At 40.3% G+C, this 25,592-nt stretch overlaps 2 protein-coding genes across 3 annotated transcripts in view; one reads left to right on the top strand and one right to left on the bottom strand.

The window, feature by feature from the left end:
* Nucleotides 1–3,290: 3,290 nt before the first annotated feature.
* Nucleotides 3,291–25,592, bottom strand: part of RPA3 (replication protein A3) — a 116,571-nt gene continuing 94,269 nt past the window's right edge. The window contains exons 2-5 of one of the 2 annotated variants that reach the window (XM_053553651.1): nt 7,352–7,494; nt 5,586–5,660; nt 4,168–4,276; nt 3,291–3,445 (exon numbers count right to left, since the gene is read on the bottom strand). In XM_053553651.1, the coding sequence (XP_053409626.1) occupies nt 3,363–3,445; nt 4,168–4,276; nt 5,586–5,660; nt 7,352–7,450 (366 nt within the window). In that variant the 5' untranslated portion in view covers nt 7,451–7,494 and the 3' untranslated portion in view covers nt 3,291–3,362. Of the gene's footprint in view, nt 3,446–4,167; nt 4,277–5,585; nt 5,661–7,351; nt 7,523–25,592 lie in introns of those variants that run through there. The other variant, XM_053553650.1, reaches the window with a different exon arrangement.
* The window catches only part of UMAD1 (UBAP1-MVB12-associated (UMA) domain containing 1), a 247,463-nt gene continuing 238,272 nt past the window's right edge, over nt 16,402–25,592 (top strand). The window contains exons 1-2 of the mRNA XM_053553649.1: nt 16,402–16,436; nt 21,706–21,822. Coding sequence (XP_053409624.1) covers nt 21,741–21,822 — 82 coding nt within the window. The 5' untranslated portion in view covers nt 16,402–16,436; nt 21,706–21,740. The remainder of the gene's footprint in view (nt 16,437–21,705; nt 21,823–25,592) is intronic.

Raw genomic sequence — 25,592 nt, 5'->3', positions numbered from 1 at the left:
TTACTTGAGCCTAGTAATTTGAGGTTACTGTGAGCTTGGCTGACACCATGGCACTTTAGGCTGGGTGTCAGAGCATAGGGACAACAGATTGTCTGAAAAAAAAAAAAAAAATTTGGTTGTCTCCTTAATCTGTTGAGTTTTCTGTCTTTCCTTGTTTTTTATGACCTTGACAGTTTTGAGGGGTGCTGATCAGAAAGACTGTATAATATTCCTGTTTGGGTTTGGTTGATTTATTTTCACCATTAGACTAAAAATACCAGAGGTGAAGTGCCCTTATCATATCACTTTAGACGATACACGTCGCTGCTGATCACTTCATGAAGGTGTTTGTCAGGTTTCTCCCACTATGACTTTCCAGAAAGTTTTCCCTTTTCCATACTTCTCAAGCTTTTAAGCTTTACATTAAGTTACAATTGATGTTTAATGCAATTCTCTTCACTGGGTGATGGCAGGAAGGACAAACAATTTGAGAGAAGACAATCACCAGAACTTTCAGTGGTAATAATAGTTAAAAGATTTGGAGATATAAAAGCCAATCACAAAAGACCACATATTACACGGTTCTAATTATATGAAATGTTTGGAATGGAGACAAGTCTAGAAATGGAAAGTATAACAGATTAGTGGTTGCTTAGGGTGGGGCAGTGGGTCGTGATGGTGAAGAGACTGAACTATTACAGGTAAATGGTACAAGGTTTCCCTTGGGGGTTATGAAATGATTAAAATTAATTATGGTGACACAACCCTGAATACAAAAAAAGCCACTGAATTGCACACTTGAAGTAGGTGAATGGTATATGTAAATTTTATTTCAATAAATTACAAAAAAAATCTGTAACACATGGTAGGCGAGCTGTACTTGTCCAAAGTATACTCATTCAAATTGAAGTGCTGGAGGGACATCCAGGTGTAGATGTCGAGCAGCTGAGGAATGAGGTTGGGGCTCCAGAGACAGCACCATAAACCATCAGCATAAAGGATGTACTTGAAGAAAGCAAGGTACTCAATTCATTTAGTCCAATCTGCTAAACATGTTAGTTCAAGTTTAAGTTTCAAGGAGGACACCTTCAACATTTAATAGCACCAGGTTTTTAAGAGGTTAATTGAGGCCTGATTCCTCCTCTGGCATTCCAGACAACCCTGTCTTACTGCCATTGGCTGATGTCCTTCCTCATTTTCAACTAGTCATGAGTCGTTTAACTTTGGGAGGACATTCTGAGAAATGCATGATCAGGCGATTTTGTCTTTGTGTGAACGTAACACAGTGTATAGCCTACTATGCTCCTAGGCTATGTGGTGTAGCCCACTGCTCCTAGGCTACACACCTACACAGCATGTTACTGTCCTGAATACTGCAGGCAATTATAATATAGTGTTATTGTTTTACATATGTAAAATTATAGAAAAGGTACAATAAAAATACAGTACAATACGTGTAGTACTTTATAAAAAGTCATACAATTGTACAGGGAGGCATTTACCAGAATGGGGCTTGATACTGGAAGTCACTCTGGGTGAGTCAGTAAGTTGAGTGGAGGGTGAAGGGGTAAGCCCATTAATTACTGAACACTACTGTAGACTTTATAAAAACTGTATACTTAGGCTACACTTAATTTAGAAACATTTTTCTCTCAATAAATTGATCTAACCTTTTATTTTATAAATATAAAACATTTTTAAACATTTTGACTCTTTTGTAATAATATTTAAGCTTAAAATATAAGCACACTGTACAGCTGTACAAAAATATTTTACCTATTTTATAAGCTTTTCCAATTTTAAAAACTTTTTTGTTTTTACTTCTTTTTTAAAAATTAAGACATAAACACACACATTAGCCTAGGACTTTGCAGGGTGAGAATCATCAATTTCACTGTCTTCCACCTCCACATCTTGTGCCAGGGAAAGGTCCACAGAGGCAGTAACATATAACATACGTGGAACTATCATCTCCTGTGATAACAACGCCTCCTTCTGTAATACCTCCAGAAGGGCCTGCACGGGGCTGTTTTATAGTTAACTTTTTTTGTGTGTAACAAGAAATAGTATAGTAAATACATAAACCAGTAACACAGTTATTATGACGATCAAGGATCATATACTGTACATAATCACATGTGCTATTAAAACAGGTTTGTTACACCAGTGTCACCACAGACATGTGGGTAATGTATTGTGGCATGATGAGTATATCACTAGGCAATATGAATTTTTCAGTTCCATTATAATCTTATTGGACCACTGTTGTAGATGCAGTTTGTTAACTACAGTCACTATGCCTCGTGTGACTATATGATTGTCTTCATCTCATACAATGAAATGCTTTAACGTAAGTGGCTATGACAATGTCCTTTAAGGAATCTGCAGAATATTTGAGGATGATAGAGGTTGAAATTTAAGATTGTTATCAATTTAAAACAAATATTTCTAGTATAATTCACAATCTAAAGGAATTTGGAATTATTTTATTTCCTCACTGTATGGAAGAGGCCAAGCCACAAAACCTAGCTCATCATAGTTATTCTGCAGTCTTATCCTGTCACATCCTTCCTATTCACTCTCAACATTACTTGGTGGTAGACAGGAATTCTATACCAAGGAGGATGACAGTTGGAAGGAAGAAAAAAAATTCAAAAGATTCTACCCACTCTTTCAATAATCATATATTCCTAATTTGGCAATGGTAAATTGCTTGGTTTTAAAATCCAGAAAAAGACATACTTTGCAAATTACAGAAGATATAGGATTCTGTTTGTCCTTTTAATGCATCAAATTCATTTTTTAAGTAGAGTACCAATGAAGTAATTAACATGGCATATAGTTTGAGAAATGGTAAGTAAATTCTTAACAGTTGGTTCATGGTTTCATGTGGTACCCTGTTTCCCTGAAAATAAGACATCCTCCTGAAAATAAGACCTAGCACATCTTTGGGAGCACACCTTAAAATAAGACACTGTCTTATTTTCGGGGAAACAGGGTAGGTCTGTCTTGACCTTATTGCTACGAAATTCCAAGTTTGTGCCTAAATATATAACTAAAAGAATAAAAACAAAATGGCCAGTAGTATGTACCATTTTAATTTTTATTAATAAAATATAAACCTAAACTGAGACAACTGCTTTGTTCTTGCATCTAATCTGACCACATTTTGGAGAAGTCCTCTTTATGAGAGGACTTAGGTGAAAACTGTCAATATACTACCATCAAAAACTGTAGATTGAATTATCTAAGGTTAGGTAAGTAATATTTTGAAAATAACAAATTAAAATTAGGAATCAACAGAAATCTCACCCTCAAACAAAAGGGGACTCCCTTTAATCTTCTATGTAGCTAATTTGCAATCAAAAGAAAAGTCATCAAGATCAATCATGCTGCACAACCGCTAAAGGAAAATATTGAGGGAACTCATGGATAATTTTCACAGCTTCATTGTAAAGTCCAAGATCTGAAAGAAACATTTAAGCAAATATTTACTCTACAGGGGAAAGTTGCAACATCAATTATCATATACAAGATTTCTACCTATTTCTTTTTTCTCTTCCTTTTAGTAATCAAATTATTTTCACAATCTAATTTCTTTTCTTTTTGAGACAGAGTTTATGTTGCTCTTGGTAGAGTGTTAGGGCATCATAGCTCACAGCAACCTCAAACTCTTGGGCTAAAGTGATTCTCTTGCCTCAGCCTCCCATGTAGGTGGGTCTTCTGGCGCCCGCCCCAACACCTGGCTATTTTTTGGTTGTAGTTGTCATTGTTTGGCAGGCCTGGTCTGGGTTCAAACCCGCCAGCTCCAGTGTATGTGGCTGACACCCTAGCCACTGAGCCCACAATCTAATTTCTAAAACTGAGATGATATGTATCATATTTATTTAACTGTGGCTCCAATAAGAAACAATATGGGAGACAGGAAACAATTCTGATGTCTATCATATAGGCACAATTTCTATTTGGTCATGTTTTAGGTGTTATGTATTGTTCCATGCCTTCAATTCATTTATTAATAAAACAAGTATTATTTTTGCTTCCCATATTTTAAAATTTTCTCTATCCACAAATATTGATTACTCTTTACCAAATATCTTAAATATACAAGCACTCCTTAGAAGCAGGCCAAAATGTACTCCCATTTTCCTTTGGGTTCAGAAAATTTAACTAAAACACTTTATTTACCAAAAGGAGAGACATCCTCTTTAAAGTGGATGTAAGATGAACACATAATGGTTGCCTTGGCTGTTACTCTTCCGACCACTTCCACAATTCCAGAGATTTCTTCATCAAGCTATGATAGAACACATTGTAATTCTGATGTTATCACAGTTTGATAATTAATTTGGAAAACTCAAATACATTCACTTCATTTCATATAACAAGGTAATTTTAAAATTTACCAATTGAAGTTCAAAAAAATCACCTGTAAAGGCCAGGCATGGTGGCTCATGCATGTAATCTTAGCACACCGGGAGGCAAATGTGGGTGGACTGCTTGAGCTCAGGAGATTGAGACCAGCTTGAGCAACAGCAAGACCCCCAACTCTGCTAAATATAGAAAAACTAGCCAGGCATTGTGGTGGACACCTATAGTCCTAACTATTCAGGAGGCTAAGGTAAGAGGACTGCTCAAGTCCACAGAGTTTGCCCTTGCTGTGCGCTATGACTTCCTGGCACTCTACCCAGGATGACACAGTGAGACTGTCTAAAAAAAAAAATCACTTGCAAAATATGTTTGTGTATTTAACTGTCAGCACTTACTGCTAGGTAAAGTAGTTCAAACATACTTAACATTTAAGGTGAAGACAAAATTACCTAAAGATCCTAACAGTGTCTGACATTTCTACAAGCAGTAATTGGTTTAAAAGGAACTATTGAGAGGAACCTTCTATAATCTGTATTTCAAAAATTGTGTTTTGTAATGGGTGGGGCCTCATCTACGGTGAGTCTTGGAATGGGTACAGGCAAAACTTACTAAATGCAGAATACAAATACCTACATACAGTAACTAAGAAAATGCCATGAAGGCTACGTTGAACAGTTTGATGAGAATATTTCAGATTGTATATGAAACCCGCACATTGTACCCCTTGATTGCACTAACGTACACAGCTATGATTTAACAATAAAAATAAATAAATTTAAAAAAAAATTGTGTTTTGTATCAATTAACCAAAGAGCATATGGATTCAGCTTCATAAAAGACCAAGAATATGTTTCAGGATATTAAACATAAAATACAAAAATTAAGTAGAAACTGAAATTATATATATTTTGTACAAAAAAAAAATGTAGGACTCTTAAGGAAGAAATGATTTAAATGAAGGACTTTTCTTATATGATTTTATGATCTTCCATAAGGAATTGATATTAATTATCCTAGCATTTCAAGGGATATATTAAAAAATCATGGCACCCAAAGGATCATTGGTTAGAAATGCAAAGGAAAATACAATGAGGAGGAAAGAACTTAATTTCAGAGCCAAGGAAGTTTTTAAGCTCATCCCTTCTATATCTACTCCAAGAATCAGAAACAGCAACAAATCAAGCAAAGATGAAAAATTAACTAGTAATATACACAGAATTAATACTTAAACATACCGGCTCCATCAACTCAATGGTTCCATTTTTTCCTTCTCCATCTGAAAGAATGAACATTTTTCCAGAGGGATGAATCTAAAAAGGAAACATACAATTTTTAAAAACCCACATAAACAAAATCTTTAAAATCTCATTAAAAAAAGGTTTAAGTACCTTGACCTTATTACTTAGTTGAGCAGAAAGCAATTTTATTTTGAACAGTTTATTTTGTTCAAATTAAAATCTAAAGTTACCACATGAGGTAATGGTACACTAGTTTTGAATTTCAAATAAACAACTTACAACTTTTTTGGTACAAGTAGGTCTTGGGTTTTTATCTGAGAAATGTGTGGATGCTAGAAAGTCCGAACTACCTAAAAGTGAGATCTGCTACCACTTGTGATTTAGATAGTACATATCCTATTAAGGGTGTATTTTAAAAATTAGTTATGATGAAGTAAAAGGAGAACTGGTTGCCGGATGATCTGGGTTATATCCCTGGAGGGCAGCTTAAGTGCAGTCAGATCTTGTTTGAATGACAGCTTTGCCACCAACTGTGTTCTATAGCTTTTTTTAAATAATCACGCTTTACTCCTACTCAGTTTTCCTAGTATAAATTCTGAATCACACTCATTTCACCAAGATCTGTGGATGAAACGCGCTACTAAATAAGCCTTTGTATAGTAGTTTTCTTTCCCTCAGCTTTTTCAGGTCACTGCTTCTGAGACGTTGGACCTATTTTTTTTTTTTTTTTGAGACAGAGTCTCTCTTTGTCATCTTTGGTACAGCGTAGTGGCGTCATAGCTCACGGCAATCAAACTCTTGGTTTCAAGTGATTCTCTTGCCTCAACCTCCCCAGTAGCTGGGACTCCAGGTTCCCGTCACAACGCCCGGCTATTTTTAGAGATGAGGTCTAGCTCTGGCTGGTCTGGAACCTGAGAGCTCATGAATCTGCCTGCCTTGATCTCCCAGAGTGCTTGATTACGCACGGCCTGGGGCTATTTCTAACTTGTAGGACGAAGGGGCTATATTTTAACAGTACAGTAACAGGTTGTTAAGGCATCTAAAATGCACAATCAAGGAATGTTTTATGGAGAAGCAACTTGAATGAAAAAACGAGAATAGAACAACTACAGAGCTGGGAGCGGTGGCTCACGTCTGTAATCCCAGCACTGTGTGAGGCTGAGGAGGGAGAACTGCTTGAGCTCAAGAGTTCGAGACTTGCCTGAGCGAGAGTGAGACCCCCCGACTCATAAAACAAACAAACAAAACCCCCCAGCCGGCGCTGCAGGATGCCCAGCCCGAGTCTGAGGTTGCAGTGAGCTATGACGCCACTGCACTCGGTTCAGGGCATAGGGTGGGACTCTGTCCCTACAACAACAACCAAAAAAACAAGGAAATAAGAAAAAAAAAAGAAAGAACAAATACAAAAGAGAAAGAAATAAGCAGATTAGTTGGTGTTAGTAAAGTCTAAGCTACGATGTGGCACAACACACCCATAATTTCTTTTATGTAAACAAAGAGGGTGTGGAGTACTGGAATTTAGAGTTTAACACATTTAAAAAGACTTCGTTTTGGCACGATAACGGAATCACCAAAATGGGGCTGCAATGGCTAAAGAGTATGCAGGAAAAAAAATCTGGGCCAAATAAAACAATCGAGAGCGCAGCGACCCTCGGAGGCTTTCTGTCTTCCCTCATCCCCGACCCCGTCACACACTCTGAGTAAGCCATCCCGGCGGTCACAGGGTCCCTCCCTCCGGCTATGGACCAGCGAGTTCAGCGCACCTTTTCCAGCCTCCCTAAGAAGCAGACCGGCTGGTCGATGAACTCAGCGAGCATGCTGACATTGATGCGCGACTTGGGCAACTCCGTTAAGTCCGCCATGATTGCGGCACCAAAACCTCCGCAGGCGGGAAACCGACGCAGGAGTGAAAAACTGTGTGCCCGTGGGCGCCCCGGGGGCAGATTATTCCCGACACCAATCAGTGAAGACTAGCGCTTCCAGCCTTGCCAATCAAATGCGCGGAAACCTCGGTGACACGCCCCCTATCCGCGAAAGGGGTGGAGAAGGGGAAAGGGATGCATCCGGAAGTGGAGAGTGGCTGCTGAGTGACGCACGGCTGCTCAGTGACGCGCCGCGACCCGGATGTAGCCCGGGTTCCAAATGTAGCGAGAAGTGGAGGCGAGGCTTGGATGGGGGCGGAACCTTAACTTGCCCTGGAGCGGTCGCAGGCTCCCCCGCCGCGACTTGACCCCGGAAGTGGGGTGTAGCTCCGGTGCCGGCGCGGCGGGAGACTGCAGTGAGAGCCTCAGGTATCTGTTCTCGCGGGAGGCGCCGCAGCCTCACTGTGTCCCCTTTCCCCTCTCTCCGCCGACTGAGTCCAAGAGTTAGGAGGGCGTTCGGAGCAGGCCGTGGCGTTCTCTGTGCGGCGCACCGGCTGTCACCTTTACTTCGCTTCCCCATTTCCCGCTTTTGCGTGAGAGGCGTGAGGAGTTTGCCGAATAAATTGGGGTGGTGGTGGAGCGGTTGACATTAGTCCTCCTGGAGACCAGGAGGAGGTTGTCAGTCAGCTTCATCACTTTATTCGGGCTTTCGTCACTCAGTGGCTGAGAGTCGATTTAATCCCCCAACCCCTCAGCTGCGTCACTTTACAGCTTGTTTTTTAACTATAAGAAGAGGTTGACTATTATTTCCACGACGCTTTTTAGTCCTGACAACCTGGCCACACTGTAGAGATGCCGGCTTTTTCACCACTGTGTTAGCAGCGAATAGAAGAATTTAGGGATTGGTGAGGGAGTAGGACCATTGGTCAGGACCAGAGGACAGAACCTTAAGTAGTTGTTAGGCCTCCAGCTAGTGTTCCTCCTCCTGGGGCATACTTTCCTTAAGCACAAAATGAGGGGTTAGACAGAATTACTTGCTGACTTTAGCTTTAGCTTTTGGTCATATGATTAATACAATTTTCTTAATCCCCTAGCAGTCTTTCCACCATTACTCTCCACACCCCAGGAGTGTGGAGGGGATCTGGAGGTCTGAAAGGTAACCTATGGAGATTTGGGCATATTTCTGAATCTGCCATTGTGTGGCCCGAAGCTGAGGACCTTGGTAGGGATTTTCCAGCTTGAGTTCACCTAAAAATATCTTCAAATGGTGCTGCAGAAGTTGGGGAAAAAATTTAATTGAGTTTTATAAGTGTGTGGAAACAGTCATTTGCCCAAAGCCACAAAGTTTGAGTTGTCATCGGTCGAGTTGGAGCCTCCCATTTAGTTCTGCAGTTGCTTTAAGCAAACAAGATTGTTTTGAGACTTCATGTGCTAATTTAAGATTGAAATCTGACATATCATAATTAAATGTTAGTCCCACTCAGTGTTTACTTAACAGTTAATATGATTGTTTTTATTTTGCTGTCACATTAGTTTAAAGGATTTCATTAAACAGATGGAGGTGCATGTCAGTTGGTGTATAAAAAAGTTGTGGTTGTATTGGTGCAAGTCAATAAAGTCTATTTTATATTTCTGCCTTAAAGTCTTTTGCACTTTTAGCATTGCTTTGGAATCAAGTTGATATGCATTATATAGGGTAGGATACACTTGAATGTCTTTAATATAATAGCGATTTTAAAAAAGAACAGCCCTTAAAGTACCAGATGCTAAGTAATTGTTTTATTACAGGTAAAAAAAAAAAATACCACATTTTTTTTTAAAAAATAGGGAGATGAGCAATGGGATAATTTTTTTTTTTCTTTTAAACAGATGAGGTCTTGGTCTGTCACCCAGGCTGGAGTGCAGTGGCCAGATCATAGCTCGCTGTATCTTTGAACTCAAGTGATTGTTCTGCTTTGGCCTTCCAAAGTATTGGGATTCCAGGTGTGAGCATCTGTGCCAGACCAAGAAGATGATTTAAAATAGCTTTTGCATAATTTTGAGTCACTTAAAATTTTTTATGAAATATATAATGTACAGAGAAGAACATATGTAGCTGACACAGTTTTAAGAGAAATGAGTCCATGTGGCCTCTCAATGAGCTCAAGAAATGAAACTTTAGGGTGGCGCCTGTGGCTCAAAGGAGTAGGGTGCAGGCCCCATATGCCCGAGGTGGCAGGTTCAAACACCGCCCCGGCCAGAAACTGCAAGAAAAAAAAAAAAAATAAATAAAAATAAATAAAAGAAAAAGAAATGGAACTTTACCCGTTACTAGTAAACTTTAGCAGTTTGTATTTGCCCAATTAAGTCCTCCTCCTTACCAGCCAGAAATAAACACTATCTTGGATTTTGTTTGAAGCTTCCTAAGCTTTTCTATGTAGCTTTATCATACAAGTATGCATTTCTTTCTTTCTTTTTTTTTTTTTTGTAGAGACAGAGTTTCACTTTATGGCCCTTGGTAGAGTGCCATGGCATCACACAGCTCACAGCAACCTCCAACTCCTGGGCTTAAGCAATTGTCCTGCCTCAGCCTCCCGAGCAGCTGGGACTACAGGCGCCCGCCACAGTGCCTGGCTATTTTTTTGGTTGCAGTTCAGCCGGGGTCAGGTTTGAACCCGCCACCCTCAGTATATGGGGCCGGCGCCTCACCGACTGAGCCACAGGCGCCGCCCACAAAGTAGGCATTTCTAAATGTTAAATTTAGTTTTGCCAGTCTTTGACCTTTATGTAAGCAGAAACATGTATTTATTCTGACTTGTTTTTTTGCTTCTTTTTGAGATTAATCCATTGTTGATGAATGTAGGTGGAGTTCATTTTGATTGCAGTGCTTTTCTGTCTTTGGGTTTTTTGTGGCATCATCATCATAGCTCACTGCAACTTCAAACTCCTGGGCTCAAGCAATCCTCTTGCCTCAGCCTCCTGAGTAGCTGGGACTACAGGCATGCACCACTACTTCCAGCTAAAGCCTTTTGTTTTCTTTTCTTTTTTTTTGGTACAGATGGAATCTCCGTCTTGCTCAGTCTGGTCTGAAACCCCTTACTTCAAGTGATTCTTCCACCTGTGTTCCAGAGTGCTAGAATTACAGGTGTAAGTCACTGTGTCCAGCCCTTCTCTTTTTTAATAGGAAAAAAGAAATATATTACTTGCCTTCCTCTTCCTTCCCTGCTTTGGAGCAATAGAATCTGCCCTGCCCAGCAGTCAGGCAAGCCCTTTTATATGTGGTCTGTGTATACCATTAAAAGTGAATATGCTGCCCTTTTATTTTTCAGTTTTGTGTGAATGCATAGAGAAGAGAAGCATTTTGTTTTTACACAAAGACCGTCCATATTTCTAACAAGTGGTTTAAGAGATTTGAGACAATTATCTGTATAAATTATGAAGTAAATCTTTTATAGAACATCTAAATATCATGTCCTATATTTAGGAATTTTTGAACAGCTTTATTGAGGTGTTATCAATAAATTGCACTATTGAAAGTGTACTATTTGATGATTTGAGGTATGGTTACACCTTATTGGAATTATCATCACAGTGTAGACAGTGTACTTACTCATCACATCCAAGAGTTTTTCCATGTGCCTTTGTAATTCCTCTTTCCTTTCTTACCCCCTTCCAGGAAATCACTGATCTATTTTCTGTTCACTATACATTAGTTTGCATTTTTGAGAAGTTTATATAAATAGAATCATACAGTATGAATTCTTATTTTATCTGGCTTCTTCCACTCAGCTTAATTTTTTGAAATTCATGCATGTTGTAGCATTTATCAGTACTTTATTCCTCTTTATTGCTGAGTAGTAGTATGGATATGGCACAGTTTTTGTATCCCTTTGCCTGTTGTTGGAAGTTTTGGTTGTTTCTAGTTATTTATTACAAAAACTGTTATGACATTTATGTACAAGTGTGGACATATGCCTTCATTTTTCTTAGATAAATGCCTGGAAGTAGAAGGGCTAAGTCATATGGTAGGTGTATATTCATGTTTTTAAGAAAATTCCAAACTGTTGTACAGAGTGGTTGTACTATACCTGTATCACAATTCTAACACTAGTGTACAAGAGTTATAGTCGCTCCACCTCTTCATCAATACTGGGCATGGGCAAGTCTTATTTTTTTCGTCTTTCCTTTTTTTTTTTTTTATTGGTTCAGGTTCATTGAGGGTACAAAGAATTAGGTTACACTGTTTGCATCTGTTAGATAAACTCCCTCTTATAATTGTGTCCCACCCCCAAGAGGTGTGCCATACACTGTACTCTCCCATTCTCCTCCCTCCTCCCATCTTCCTGCTCCCTCCCTCTGCCCCTGACCTTGAATTGATCTGAGTTTTTCTCTTATATGGGAAGCCAGATCATCTCTGGCTTCATATTAGATTTGAGTACATTGGATTCTTGCTTCTCCTTTCTAGTGATACTTTACTAAGAAGACTATGTTCCAACTCTATCAAAGTTAATAAAAAAGATGTAAAGTTTCGTCGTTTTTTTTTTTTTTTGAGACAGTCTCACTGTGTCACCCTCGTAGCAACCTCAAACTCTTGGGCTGAAGCGATTCTCTTGCCTCAGCCTCCCAAGTAGCTGGGACCACAGGTGTCCAACACAACGCCTGGCTATTCTGTTTTTGTTGTTGTTGTAGTTGTTTAGGTGGCCCAGGCTAAGTTTGAACCCGCCAGCCTCAGTGTATGTGGCTGGCACCGTAACCACTGTGCTATAGGCACTGAGCCAACCCCGCTGTATATTTTTGTTTGGTTTTTGAAAGATCAGATGGCAAGTAGAGACTGGTTTTATTTCTTAGTTTTCTATTCTGTTCCATATGTTTCTGTCTCTTATTTTTGTGCCAATACCATGCTGATTTGGTTACTGTGGTCCTGTAATATAGTCTGGTAGGGTGATGTCTCTGACTTTGTTTTTGTTGCTAAGAACAGCTTTGGCTATACAGGTTTTTTCTGGTTTCGTACAAAATGAAGTTGGTTCTTAGGAAAGGTAAATAAAATTGATAAACCATTGGACAGATTAACCAGAAATAGAAAACTAACAATTACTTTTTTTATAGGTGGAATTCTCTGCAATAGCTACTTCATGATCCTTTGGGGTGGTTGCTCTGTTCTGGTTTTTCTTGTTGCTAGGATTTTTCCGCTGTTTCTTCCTCATGAGTGTTTTCTTTTTGTCTGTTTCCTTGCCCTACTTTTTCCTTTCACTTCCTCCTACTCTTTAAATTATTGTGTCTCTGACCTAAGGTGTTGAAGTGTCCTTTGGTATAGAACTAAAAGGAAGAGAAGAATGAAGAGTAAGCAGGGAGAAAAGATAAAGAAAATGAGGAGTAAAAGGGAAGATTGACAAAAAGAAGAGAGGCACAGAAAGGAAGAGACAGGAGTAACAGTGGTGTACAGTAGGGTACCTTGACCTACACCCACAAATCCCAGTCTCTGGGGGCTGAGTTGAGTGGGTCCCTTAAGCTCAGGAGCTCTTTGCTAGCCTGAGCAGACAGAAGACCCCAGGTTTACCAAGCAAAGAAGAAAAACAAAAATACTATAAATCAAAATAAAAACAAACAAAAATTCTTAAGGGATAAAATTGGGGGTTAAAAAAGAATAACAGGGGGTGGCGTCTGTGGCTCAAACAAGTAGGGCGCTGGCCCCATATACTGGTGGTGGCGGGTTCAAGCCTGGCCCTGGCCAAAACTGCAAACAAACAGACAAAAAAAAAAAAAAAGCAGCCCTTGTTATTGAAGAAGGAAACAATAAAAAATTATAATTACAAGAGGAAAAAGAAGAAAGAAAAAGAAAAATCGGGGGGAAAAAGAAAAATTTAAAAAAAAGGAAAAATATGTATTTGCCATATATTGTCTGAGCAACAGGCGATCTGGGGTTTAAGATGCTAATCATGACGCTGATACAGCTGTATGTAAGGTGGAGGCTGGAAGCCTCTGCCTTGCCAGGAGACCTGGTTCTATCTTCCAGATTTCTTTGCCCTCAATCCCCACAGGGTTGGGAGCCCCAAGCTCTCCTCACCCTGCTTAATGGACATGCCTTGACCTTTCCAAACTGTATCCGTTGGCCATGCAGTGGCTTTTTCAGGAAAGCATGTGTTGCTTAAATCTTCCCACAAGCGGGGCGGTGCCTGTGGCTCAGTCAGTAAGGCGCCGGCCCCATATACCAAGAGTGGCGGGTTCAAACCCGGACCTGGCCGAACTTCAACAAAACAATAGCCGGGCGTTGTGGCGGGCGCCTGTGGTCTCAGCTTCTGGGGAGGCTGAGGCAAGAGAATCGCTTAAGCCCAGGAGTTGGGGGTTGCTGTGAGTTGTGTGATGCCACAGCACTCTACCAAGGGCCATAAAGTGAGACCCTGTCTCTACAAAAAAAAAAAAAAATCTTCCCACAAGCAGCTGCCCAGCTTATCAGGCGTGCCCAACTGGCTCGCACTAGGACCCTGAGGGCTTATTCTGCAAGGCAGCTTTCCCGCAATGGCTGCACCCGGACCAATGAGAGCTCTGCCCTGCCTGGTGCCCTAGTCTCCGCACCTAGGTGCTTTTAAAATCACTCTCAAGCTCACTCAAGCTCTTTCAAGGTAACTCAACCAAGTGCCTAGGTCCAAAAAAAAGAAACCCTGCAGGTCAGACCTTCTCCATCTATGGACTCCCACCACTGCCACACCAGCTGGCCTCTCCCAGCATGCATGTTCTCTTCCTCTTCTCCACTGCTTCCAACCTCCTCTTGGGGTCCTGAAGTCTCCTGTTGCCTTCCTATACCCCTGAAGGGATGTTTCTGGGCAGAGCTCACCAGCCAGAGGTAGCTGGAGTCCTTTCACTGGGATCTCACCACATGCAGCTGCAAAGAAGCTCTGCCATTTTGCTGACCTTTTTAACTTTTTCTGGGCAAGTCTTTTTCATTTTAAATATTCTAGTAAGTATGTAATGACATCTCATTCAGATTTTAATTTGTTTTTCCTTATTGACTAGTGATACTGAGCATCTTTGCATTTGTTTGCTATCCATATATCTTCTTGAGCCAAGTTTTTTTTTTTTTTTTTTCATTATTGAGTGTTAAGAAGTCTTTACACATTCTAAATACCCATTGTTTGTCAAATATGTGACTGCTAGGTATATTCTCACAGCCTGTGGCTTGGGAAGGTGAATTCTTTATCCTCCATTTGTATTGAGGTAGCTCCAGAATCCCCATGTTTTGAGTATTCAGATACGTTCTGGGGTGAGTCCTAGCTCAGGCAAGCAAATTGCTGTTAGCTGGTAATGGATTTTTATTTATTTATTTTTTGAGACAGGAGTCTCGCTATGTCACCCTGGGTAGAGTGCTCTGGCGTCACAGCTCACAGCAACCTCAAATTCTTAAGCTTAAGCGATTCTCTTGCCTCAGCCTCCCAAGTAGCTAAGACTACAGGCGCCTACCACAATGCCTGGCTGTTTTTTTGTTGCAGTTGTTTAGCTGGCCCGGGTTGGGTTCAAACCTGCCACGCTTGTTGTATGTGACTGGCACCGTAACCACTGTGCTACAGACACCGAGCCTGGATTTTTATTTTTATTTTACTTATAATTATTTATTATTATTATTATTTTTTGAGATAGTTCACTACGTCACCCTCGGTAGAGTGCCATAGCATCACAGCTCACAGCAACCTCAAAGTATAGGGCTGAAGCAATTCTCTTGCCTTTGCCTCCCGAATAGCTGGGACTACAGGTGCCCACCACAACACCCAGCTATTTTTAAAGGCAGGGTCTCACTTTGGCTCAGGCTGGTCTCAAACCAGTGAGCTCAGGCAATCCACCTGCCTCCACCTCCCAGAGTGAGCCACCGTGCCTGTAATGGATTTTTAAACATAAGTTTTGTTATTTTTCTTATTTATAAATTGAAATTTGCGCATTGTAAACAATTTAAAAATTACTGAAAATTATGAAGAATGAAATGAGACTGGAGTCTTCTCAGGAACTTCAGGCAGATGTCTACCTGTTAAGGTCATGTGCATCAGAAACGAGTGTTTCCAGCTTACCATAGACTAAGCTTGGGACAGCAGGACTATTACCAGCCTCCTCCTCTTTGGATACAGTCCTCTTAAATTACTCTTAGTTTTGCTAAGGATTGCCTCAGAAGTATGGTGGGCTGAGGTTGCAGTTTTTTCTCCCTAAATATAAGTAATATACATTTAGTGCTGCACCTGCAGTGTTGGGTCAGTATCTGGCCTAAGCACTTAATAAATGTTCACGAAGGGCGGCGCCTGTGGCTCAGTGAGTAGGGCGCCGGCCCCATGTGCCGAGGGTGGCGGGTTCGGACCCAGCCCCGGCCAAACTGCAGCAAAGAAATGGCCGGCCGTTGTGGCGGGCGCCTGTGGTTCCAGCTACACTGGAGGCTGAGGCAAGAGAATCGTGTGGGCCCAAGAGTTAGAGGTTGCTGTGGGCCGTGTGATGCCGCGGCACTCTACCCGAGGGCGGTACAGTGAGACTCAATGTCTCTTAAAAAAAAAAAAAAAAGTTCATAAAAAGTAAATGAAGATCTTTATAAATGTTGTGGAATTACTACATGTCTTCAGAACGTAGAACTGAGCAAGGCTTGGGAAAGTAGTGATTGACAAAGACAGAAAAAATCGATTGTATTTATCTAATATTAAGAAATATTAACAAAAGTCCAACACAAATGTCTTAAGTGTTAAGGGCCTTCTTGTTGATGCTTTATTGATGAAACACATTCAATTTTGGCCTTGGTTTAAAATTAACTTCTATTCTTTATTAGCCATAGAAACTAATACTTAACCTACTTTTACTTCAATTCTTTTTTTTTTTTTTACTTCAATTCTTTCACTTACGCAATGAGAATAAATTGTGTACACCTGGTGGGGTTATTGTAAGGATTATATTATAGTAGATAACATACACAGTAGTCCCCTCTTATCCTTGCTTTTGATTTCCTTGGTTTCAGTTACTCATGGTCTCCTGAGCTCCAAAAAAGGTGAGTACAACACAAGATATTTTGAGAAAAAAGAGGAGGGAGATACTACAGTTGCATAACTTTAATTACTATGTATATATTTTTTTTTTCTTTTTTTTTTTTTTGAGACAGAGTCTCACTATGTTGCCCTGGGTAAGATGCCATGGTCACAGCTCACAGCAACCTCAAACTCTTGGGCTTAAGCAGTTCTCTTGCCTCAACCTCCCAAGTAGCTGGGACTATAGGCACCCACCATAATGCCTGGGTGTTTTTTTTTGTTGCAGTTGTCATTGTTGTTTAGCTGGCCCAGACTGGGTTCAAACCCGCCAGCCTAGGTGCATGTGGCTGGTGCTCTAACCACTGTGCTATAGGTGCTGAGCCGTATATATTGTTAAATTGTAATCAATTATATATTTGTTTTATTAGTTATCATTAATTTCTTGCTGCGCCTAATTTATAGATTAAACTTTCTCAAAGGTATATGTATGTACAGTAAGTTCTTATTCAATGTCCTGGATAGGTTCTTGGAATCTACCATTTTTAAGCAAAATGACATATCACACAACCAATTTTACCACAGGCTAATTGGTAGAAACAAGTTAAGTTCTTATGGTCATAAAAACATCACCAAGCTTCTAAACAAAGATCAAAACACTTCTAAAATTAAGCATTGAAATAAATGTGAACACTACATACATTTAAGAGAGGTTAATAAAAATAGGTAAGACAATTATTTACCCAGTTATTCCAGTTAAGGGTGGCAGGTAACTGGAGACTCTTCTGGCAGCTCAAGGCTCAGGGTGGGAAGCCACCCTGGCCAGGTCGCCATCCCATCTCAGGGCACTCACACACACACACAAGTACTCACACTGGGACCATATAGACACTGCAGATGATGTGCACATCTTTGGAATGTGGAGGAAAGCAGAGTACCTGAAGTAAACCCAAGTAGACATTGGGAAAGCACGCAAACTTCACACAGTGGCCACACCCAGAAATTGATTTTTTTCTCCTCATTAGTGTTATAATGAAAAGATTTTGAATGAAATAGTGTTACTCTTTGATCTGATGCATAGGAAAAAACATTGTGTATGTAGGGCTTAGTACTTACTATCCTTGGTTTCCAGCATCCACTTGGGTTGGACAGTTGCTCAGATTACACCATTCAGTCATGGCATCATGCTCACAGTTCAGCATGTTTGGGTGAAGGTATTAGAGGCTCTTTATCAGGTCTAGACATGGCGTTTTTTGCTCTGGAGACCTTATGTGCTAAAAAGACAAGTTATCTGTTCCTTCTGTCACTTCACATCCTGGCGGAATTGGAAAGGATAATGCCACGAACATTTCCATTGAGAAAGGGGAGGAATGGCAGCTATACAGCAGTTAAGAGTTGCAGCAACGCTGCAATTCCACTGAGTAAGCATTTTGGGGGACCCCTATCTTGGGTTGGAGAATGTTCCTCAATTATGTCCAGATGATGCTTCTTGGGACTGGCTCCTTTGCCTATTTAATGTTCTGTGTGCCCATTGGCTCCACTTTCTTGAAGTTTCTTTTCTTTTTCCTTTTTTTTTTTTTTCTTGCTTACAACTAAAGTGGGCACTGGAGAATAGGCCCTCCTTGAGGCTGAGCATTTTTACTGGTAGCTTCTTGTTTAGAAAATTGGTGTCCAAGGTTGTTTTATATATTCAATAGTGATAGTCATCTTTTAATCTAAATTGGTAGTTATTTTTGGAGTGCAACTCACAAAAATTTGTTGACTTCTTGTCTATTTGACTTTAGTCAGTTTTATGGGTCAATAGCCAGACCTATAATTTTTACTAGATATAATTCTTAGGTTTCCTATATTTTTCATCCTTTTTTCACCTATGTGTGTGTCCTTCATTCCTCTTAATTGGAGGGTATCTTGGCTGTACCAGGCTTTATTTGGAGACCTACACCTTTAGTCTATTTTTCCTGGATCATTTTTATCCCAAATGTAAGAAGTTACTGAGTGCCACATTAGTCCACGCTGAGATTTTAATATCAGGTATGATGGCTATACTCTTGATTTGGTCCTTACCCAACTGAGTTTTAATCAGTGGTTATTCCTTTAAAGGTCTTCTCAGTTTTAGTTTTAGCTGTTTGCAGTTGAGAAGTAATTGCTTCTTCAAATCTTATAAGTCTTTGAATCTGAACTCTATTTTTTTACATTCCTGTTAGCAAATCAGCCAGTTCTTTTCTGATCTCATTTCTTTCTTGTATGGGTTTCTCTTAATCTTATTAATTAATTTTTCTCATCTGATTTTGTGTCTTTTTTTTTTTCTTTTCTTTTTTATTGTTGGGGATTCATTGAGGGTACAATAAGCCAGGTTACACTGATTGTAACTGTTAGGTAAAGTCCCTCTTGCAATCATGTCTTGCCTCCATAAAGTGTGATACACACCAAGGCCCCACCCCTCTCCCTCCGTCCCTCTTTCTGCTTCCCCCCCATAACCTTAATTGTCATTAATTGTCCTCATATCAAAATTGAGTACATAGGATTCATGCTTCTCCATTCTTGTGATGCTTTACTAAGAATAATGTCTTCCACTTCCATCCAGGTTAATACGAAGGATGTAAAGTCTCCATTTTTTTTAATGGCTGAATAGTATTCCATGGTATACATATACCACAGCTTGTTAATCCATTCCTGGGTTGGTGGGCATTTAGGCTGTTTCCACATTTTGGCGATTGTAAATTGAGCTGCAATAAACAGTCTAGTACAAGTGTCCTTATTTTTTTCCTTCTGGGTAGATGCCCAGTAATGGGATTGCAGGATCAAATGGGAGGTCTAGCTTGAGTGCTTTGAGGTTTGTCCATACTTCCTTCCACAAAGGTTGTACTAGTTTGTAGTCCCACCAGCAGTGTAAAAGTGTTCCTTTCTCTCCACATCCATGCCAGCATCTGCAGTTTTGAGATTGTGTGACGTGGGCCATTCTCATTGGGGTTAGATGATATCTCAGGGTTGTTTTGATTTGCATTTCTCTAATATATAGAGATGATGAACATTTTTTCACTTCCCAAAGCAATCTACCTATTCAATGCCATTCCTATCAAAATACCAACATCGTACTTTCAAGATTTGGAAAAAATGATTCTGCATTTTGTATGGAACCGGAAAAAACCCCATATAGCTAAGGCAGTTCTTAGTAACAAAAATAAAGCTGGGGGCATCAGCATACCAGATTTTAGTATGTACTACAAAGCCATAGTGCTCAAGACAGCATGGTACTGGCACAAAAACAGAGACATAGACACTTGGAATTGAATTGAAAACCAAGAAATGAAACTAACATCTTACAACCACCTAATCTTCGATAAACCAAACAAGAACATACCTTGGGGGAAAGACTCCCTATTCAATAAATGGTGTTGGGAGAACTGGATTTTGTGTCTTTTCATCTTTTCATTTTTCTTTTCTTCATAGTAACCTCAAACTCTTGGGCTTAAGCGATTCTCTTGCCTCAGCCTCCCAAGTAGCTGGGACTACAGGTGCCTGCCACAACGCCCAGCTATTTTCTTTATTTTTCTTTTTATTTATTTATTTTTTTGTGAGATAGAGCATCAAGCTGTTGCCCTGGGTAGAGTGCTGTGGAGTCACGGGTCACAGCAACCTCCAGCTCCTGAGCTTAATTGATTCTCTTGCCTCGGTCTCCCAAGTAGCTGGGACTACATGCACCCGCCACAATGCCCGGCTATTTTTTGGTTGTAGTTGTGATTGTTGTTTGGCAGGCCTGGGCTAAGTTTGAAACCCCCACTCCCCCCTACCCCGTGTATGTGGCCGGCGCCCTAAACGCTGAGCTACAGGCACCAAGTCATCATTTTGCTTTTCTATCTAATCTTATTTTTTATCAGTTTCATAGGGGCCATATCTCCTTTTACTTTACAGAATGTGTCAAACTGTTTTCAGATTTTTCTTTTGGTTCCATTACTATATCTATTAATAGTAAGCATTTTTTATTTTTGAGGCGTTCAGAGGCATTTCCTTTTCCTTTACTAGAGTATTTTTCACATGGCTTGTGTTTCTCTTTATTTTTTTATTCCTTTTAAAAGTGAAATCTGGTGGTGCTTGTGTCGCAGTGAGTAGGGAACTGGCCCCATATACTGAGGGTGGCGAGTTCGAACCTGGCCCTGGCCAAACTGCAAACAAAAAATAGCTGGGTGTCGTGGCAGGCACCTGTAGTCCCAGCTACTCAGGAGACTGAGGCAAGAGGTTGCTGTGAGCTGTGATTTCACAGCACTCTACTGAGGGCAATAAAGTGAAACTCTGTCTCTAAAAAAAAAAAAGAAAAAGAAACCTGCCAGAAATGTTTTATGTCCACAAGTAATTTGTTTTTACCATTTACTTACAGTGGGGGTTAATACCCATCTTGTTATCTACATCCCAGGTCACCGCATTCTACATAAATTCCAGGTAGTTCTCTGTTTCTAGAAGGCTTTCTCTTAGATTAATTCCTTACCTACCCTCCATGCTTGATTTTCTTTTATGTGTAGAATGCATGAGAATTAAAACTTGGAGCCCTTGCTGCTTATCAGGATTCTTCCTTTCTTTGCTTTCTATTATTTTTGGCATATAAGGGACTGTCCTCAGAATGTAATGTGTTTTTCCAATGGCCTTCAACTTTCTTCTCAGACATTTTCTAGAAATTGTTGCCCTGTTTGAATATACACAGATGATAGTAGTAGGAAGAGAGGGGTGTGTGTTTGTGTGTGGGGGGCGGGGTGGTGAGAGTAGTGTACAATAGTCTCACTAGCACAAAAGATCTGCCTTAATGGGAATTTAAAGTTGGCTGAAATTTTACCATGAGTACAGTCCTTGAGTGTCTGAATCAGGTAACCAACAGTAGAGGATGTTGGAAGTGCTTTCTGTTCTTTTTCCTTTTTTCAGATAACTTTAGTTTTATGAGGTTTAAGGTCATTATGGCATCTTTCCCCTAAACCAGTGCCTGCTTTATGGTTCATACGATCCTTCCAGATTCTGGTTTTAAGTCCTGATTTTAGTTTTACATGTAGTGATTTCTTGTTTTCTTTTTTTTTTTCTTTTCTTGAATCTTAAGAAACTGAGACAAATTGCATTGTGGACTTCTAGGAATATAGGATTGTAAACTGAAAGTATGTGTACTTCAATTTCTAGCTTTGTCATCTGACACCTGGAGAAGGCCCATGGTTTTTGTCTTGTAATAGAATTCCTAAGAATAATTATGATTTCTTGATGTCTGGCTTTTTACTAGGGTAAGAATTTTTAATTTTATCTGAATTTGATATTATGTAGTATTTCTATTTCAGATATCAGCAGCAGCAGCAACAATGTTTCACTTCTTCAGAAAGCCTCCCGAATCTAAAAAGCCCTCAGTACCTGACACAGAAGCAGATGGATTCGTCCTTGTAGGTAAATCTTTTTAAGAAACTAAATCATATTATAATTAGATGGACTCTTTTATCTTTAAAATTACTTAATAATTATGTGAATGATATTTAAATTTATTATAATTTCGAATTTAATTTATCTGTTTAAATTTATAAAAGAGGAAATCAGGTCATCAGTTACTTAGAATATTGTCATCAAGTCGGACTTTGCTTACATATTGGTTTGGCTGTGTACTTCAAATTAAATTTGTATAATCATTCGTTTGTTTTCCCATTGGACAAACTAGTAAACCTTTTTGACTATAGAAAACCAAAATCTTCAGGATTCCTCAGTAAATTCAAGGATAATACCAAACTTATTTGTCAAATTAGCACCTGAAATTAAGTTAGGAATCCAATAAAAATTTGCTGAATTAGCCGGGCGTTGTGGCGGGCGCCTGTAGTCCCAGCTGCTCGGGAGGCTGAGGCAAGAGAATCGCCTAAGCCCAAGAGCTGGAGGTTGCTGTGAGCCGTGTGACGTCATGGCACTCTACCGAGAGCGGCACTCTGTCTCTACAAAAAAAAAGAAAATTTGCTGAATTAAGTAGCCTTTTATTTTTTTATGACAGGATATGAAGGAAGTAGACTTTTGAATTCAGATATATTAGTGTTTCCTAAATGTTTGTTGAGACTATTTTTTATTATGAAATTATTACCTGGTGATTTAAAAGGTTTTAGTGGCTTTAAAACATATTTCTTTCAGCTTGGCGCCTGTGGCTCAAGCGGCTAAGGCGCCAGCCACATACACCTGAGCCAGCGGGTTCAAATCCAGCCCAGGCCTGCCAAACAACAATGATGGCTGCATCCAAAAAATAGCTAGGCATTGTGGTGGGCCCCTGTAGTCCCAGCTACTTGGGAGGAGGAGGCAGGAGAATCGCTTGAGCCCAGGAGTTGGAGGTTGCTATGATCTATGATGCCACAGCACTCTACCCGGGGTACAGCTTGAGGCTCTGTCTCAAAAAAAGGGCGGTGCTTGTGGCTCAAAGGAGTAGGGCGGTGGCCCCATATACCGTAGGTGGTGGGTTCAAACCCAGCTCCGGCCAAAAAAAAAAAAAAAGATCAAACATTTCTTTCAACCGTGCTCTTATCTAACAAAATTTTGAAAAATAAAATTTACTGTGTCCTATCAAATCTTTTCCATAAAGAAGAGATTTGCAGTCTTTGTATGTTCCTCCCAGAGTTCTCTCTATAGATTTTGGTGCAGACTAGCCAAAATCCAGTGTCCCCTTCTGTACTCATCCTCTTCTACTCTGGACCTCCTTTCACCAAATTTCAGTTCCTTGTCTAAGAAGGTTTGCATTAACTTATATTGTGTTTACTCCTTAGGATGTTTCTCAGGTTACTTCCTTTATCTTTTTTTTTCTTCTTAGAGACAGGATCTTGCTTTGTTACATGAGAGCAGTGTCTTGATCATAGCTCACTGCAGTCTGATACTCCTGGGTTCAAGTGATCTTCCTGCTTCAGCCTCCCAAGTAGCTAGGACTACAGGTGCATACCACCACACCTGGCTGTTTCCTGTTTTTCATAGAGATGGGGGTCATGCTATGTTGCTCAGGCTGATTTCAAGCTCCTGACCTTAAGCAGTCCTCCCACTTTAGCTTCCCAAAGTGCTAGGATTACAGGGGTGAGCCACTGTACCCAGCCACTTCCTTTGTGTTGACCAGGTCAGTCTGGGTCCACTAGCATCAGCCAGTGTTTTGCATGCCTTGAGAAGAAGTAAGGGGTGGTTTCTTTAGATTTAAGGGTATCCTCAAATTTCAGTTCATGACCTCTACTGCCTCCCTTTTCAGAGCCAGAATTTACCTCTCAGCCATGCGTCTGACCTGCCATATCAGAATAAGAACAGTTGTGTAGGTCTCTGCCTCATCAGCACTTCTCTTTAGGATATGGTTTCTTTATCTCTCTGGCGCTCTTCCATTTCTTGACCCTTATCTATGATGGACCAGAATAGAATTTTTCTCACTGATAAACTTTACTATAGAATTTTCCATCCTTTCCACAGCCAAGTTCTGGCAGGCCTATGTGTGTTTTTGAATCTGTCTTATATGACTTGGGACAGGGATAAGAGCTTGGAGTTGGTCAGAATTGTGTTCTTTCAGACCTGATCTCTTACACCTGAGATAAAATAGTGGGGCTTAAATCTTTTACCAGGGCTGATGGTTTTATTTGTTTGTTTTCCTAGAAATAGGGTCTCAATCTGTGGCTTAGACTGGAAATCATGGGCTTAAGGGATCCTCTGGCATTGGCCTCCCAAAGTGCCAGGATTATAGGTGTGAGCCGCTGAATACAGCTAATATTTTAAGATTTTGTGGAGATGTTGAAATTTTTATGTTGCCCAGGCTAGTCTCGAGCTCCTGGCCTCAAGCAGTACTCCTGCCTCAGTCTTGGATTATAGGCATAAGCCACTGCACTTGGCCTCTTGATGGTTTTTCTGGATGTACTTTTGACATCCAGAGTGGAGTGTTGTGGACATGACTGCTGTCTGGCCCTTCCTTCCTACTGTGTCGGAGCTTTGGGCTTTGGCTTCCTGGTCATAGCTGCCAGTGTTGCTGTCCGCTCACCTCCTGAATTAGGCTCACCAGCAGAAAAACTTCAGGTGGGCATTTGGCCTCTCATGAGGTTTCGGCTTCTTAAGGCATTTCACAACAAATTTTTCTCTCAGAAGAATTTGATCCAACGAAGCCTAGGTTTCCAAACTGTGTTCTGTGTTCTTCATCTTAAACCTCTGTCATCTTAACATATATGCAGAGAACTTTGCTCCTTTCTGTTGCTTTAATGATTAGAAGTCAGTATTTTTCTTTTTGTTATTAAATTGACATTTAAAGGATGTGAGTTGGGTGCACTGGCATCTTTGACAGCACACAGAATTTATAATGCTGGCCCTCAAAGACTTTTTGATGTGTCTTATTTGTCTCTACATTTGTGGCCTTCCACTTTGGAGCAACCAAAATGGCCCCGGTGCTGCTTTTTCTAAGATCTCCACTTTCTGGTAGCATGTAGACTTAGCTAGATGTTCCATTGCTTATCCTATAGCTACCCCAGTAGAGGCCCAGTTTCCAGGGTATTCTGCCTTAGCAGGTGAAGCTTATCTGCTGTTGAAGCCTTTCCCTTTCCAGGAAAGACTATAGTTTAAGCAAGTCTTTAACTGAGCCTCAGAAGATACACACATGTCCAAATTTGCTGTTTCATGAGGGAATTTCCAGGTCTCACTCTAATATGTTGTCAGTACCAGCTGCTCCATCTGATACATCTAAGCTCTAAGGGTACATTTTTCCAAAGACATGCTATAGTTTGAGGATGCTTTCCCACAGTCATCTTGGAGTGGTGGTGCACCCAGCACCATTTGTTTAGCAGTTGGACAGTTACGGTGCGGAGTCAACTTCTGTTGTAGTTTCAGGATAGTAATTTAGTTGTTGCTTACCTCATTCAGATGATCCAAACAAGACAGTTCTTCTAGAGGTCAGCTGAGCCCTCATCCTTTGGCTCCTGTGTCTGCTGATGCTGTTGAGCCTCATTTCCCTCCAGGTACAAAGCTCTACCTTGTCACCATTTTCTATGAAAACTCCTTGTGCACCTAGTGCTCTGGGGGCATAGTTACCCTCCTGAACCTTTGATGGTATCAGTCAGCCTCATCTTGTGGCTCCCACCTCCTCTGTCTTCTTTTTTCATACATCATACTGCCTCCCTCCTTCCTCAGGAGCATCTCAAAAGCGCTACAGTGAAGTGCAGATAAGAGTGCTGACTTTGGAGCCA

The sequence above is a fragment of the Nycticebus coucang genome, chromosome 11 (genome assembly GCF_027406575.1).
Source record: "Nycticebus coucang isolate mNycCou1 chromosome 11, mNycCou1.pri, whole genome shotgun sequence".
Lineage (NCBI taxonomy): Eukaryota > Metazoa > Chordata > Mammalia > Primates > Lorisidae > Nycticebus > Nycticebus coucang.
This window is presented reverse-complemented; position numbering and strand designations above follow the sequence as displayed.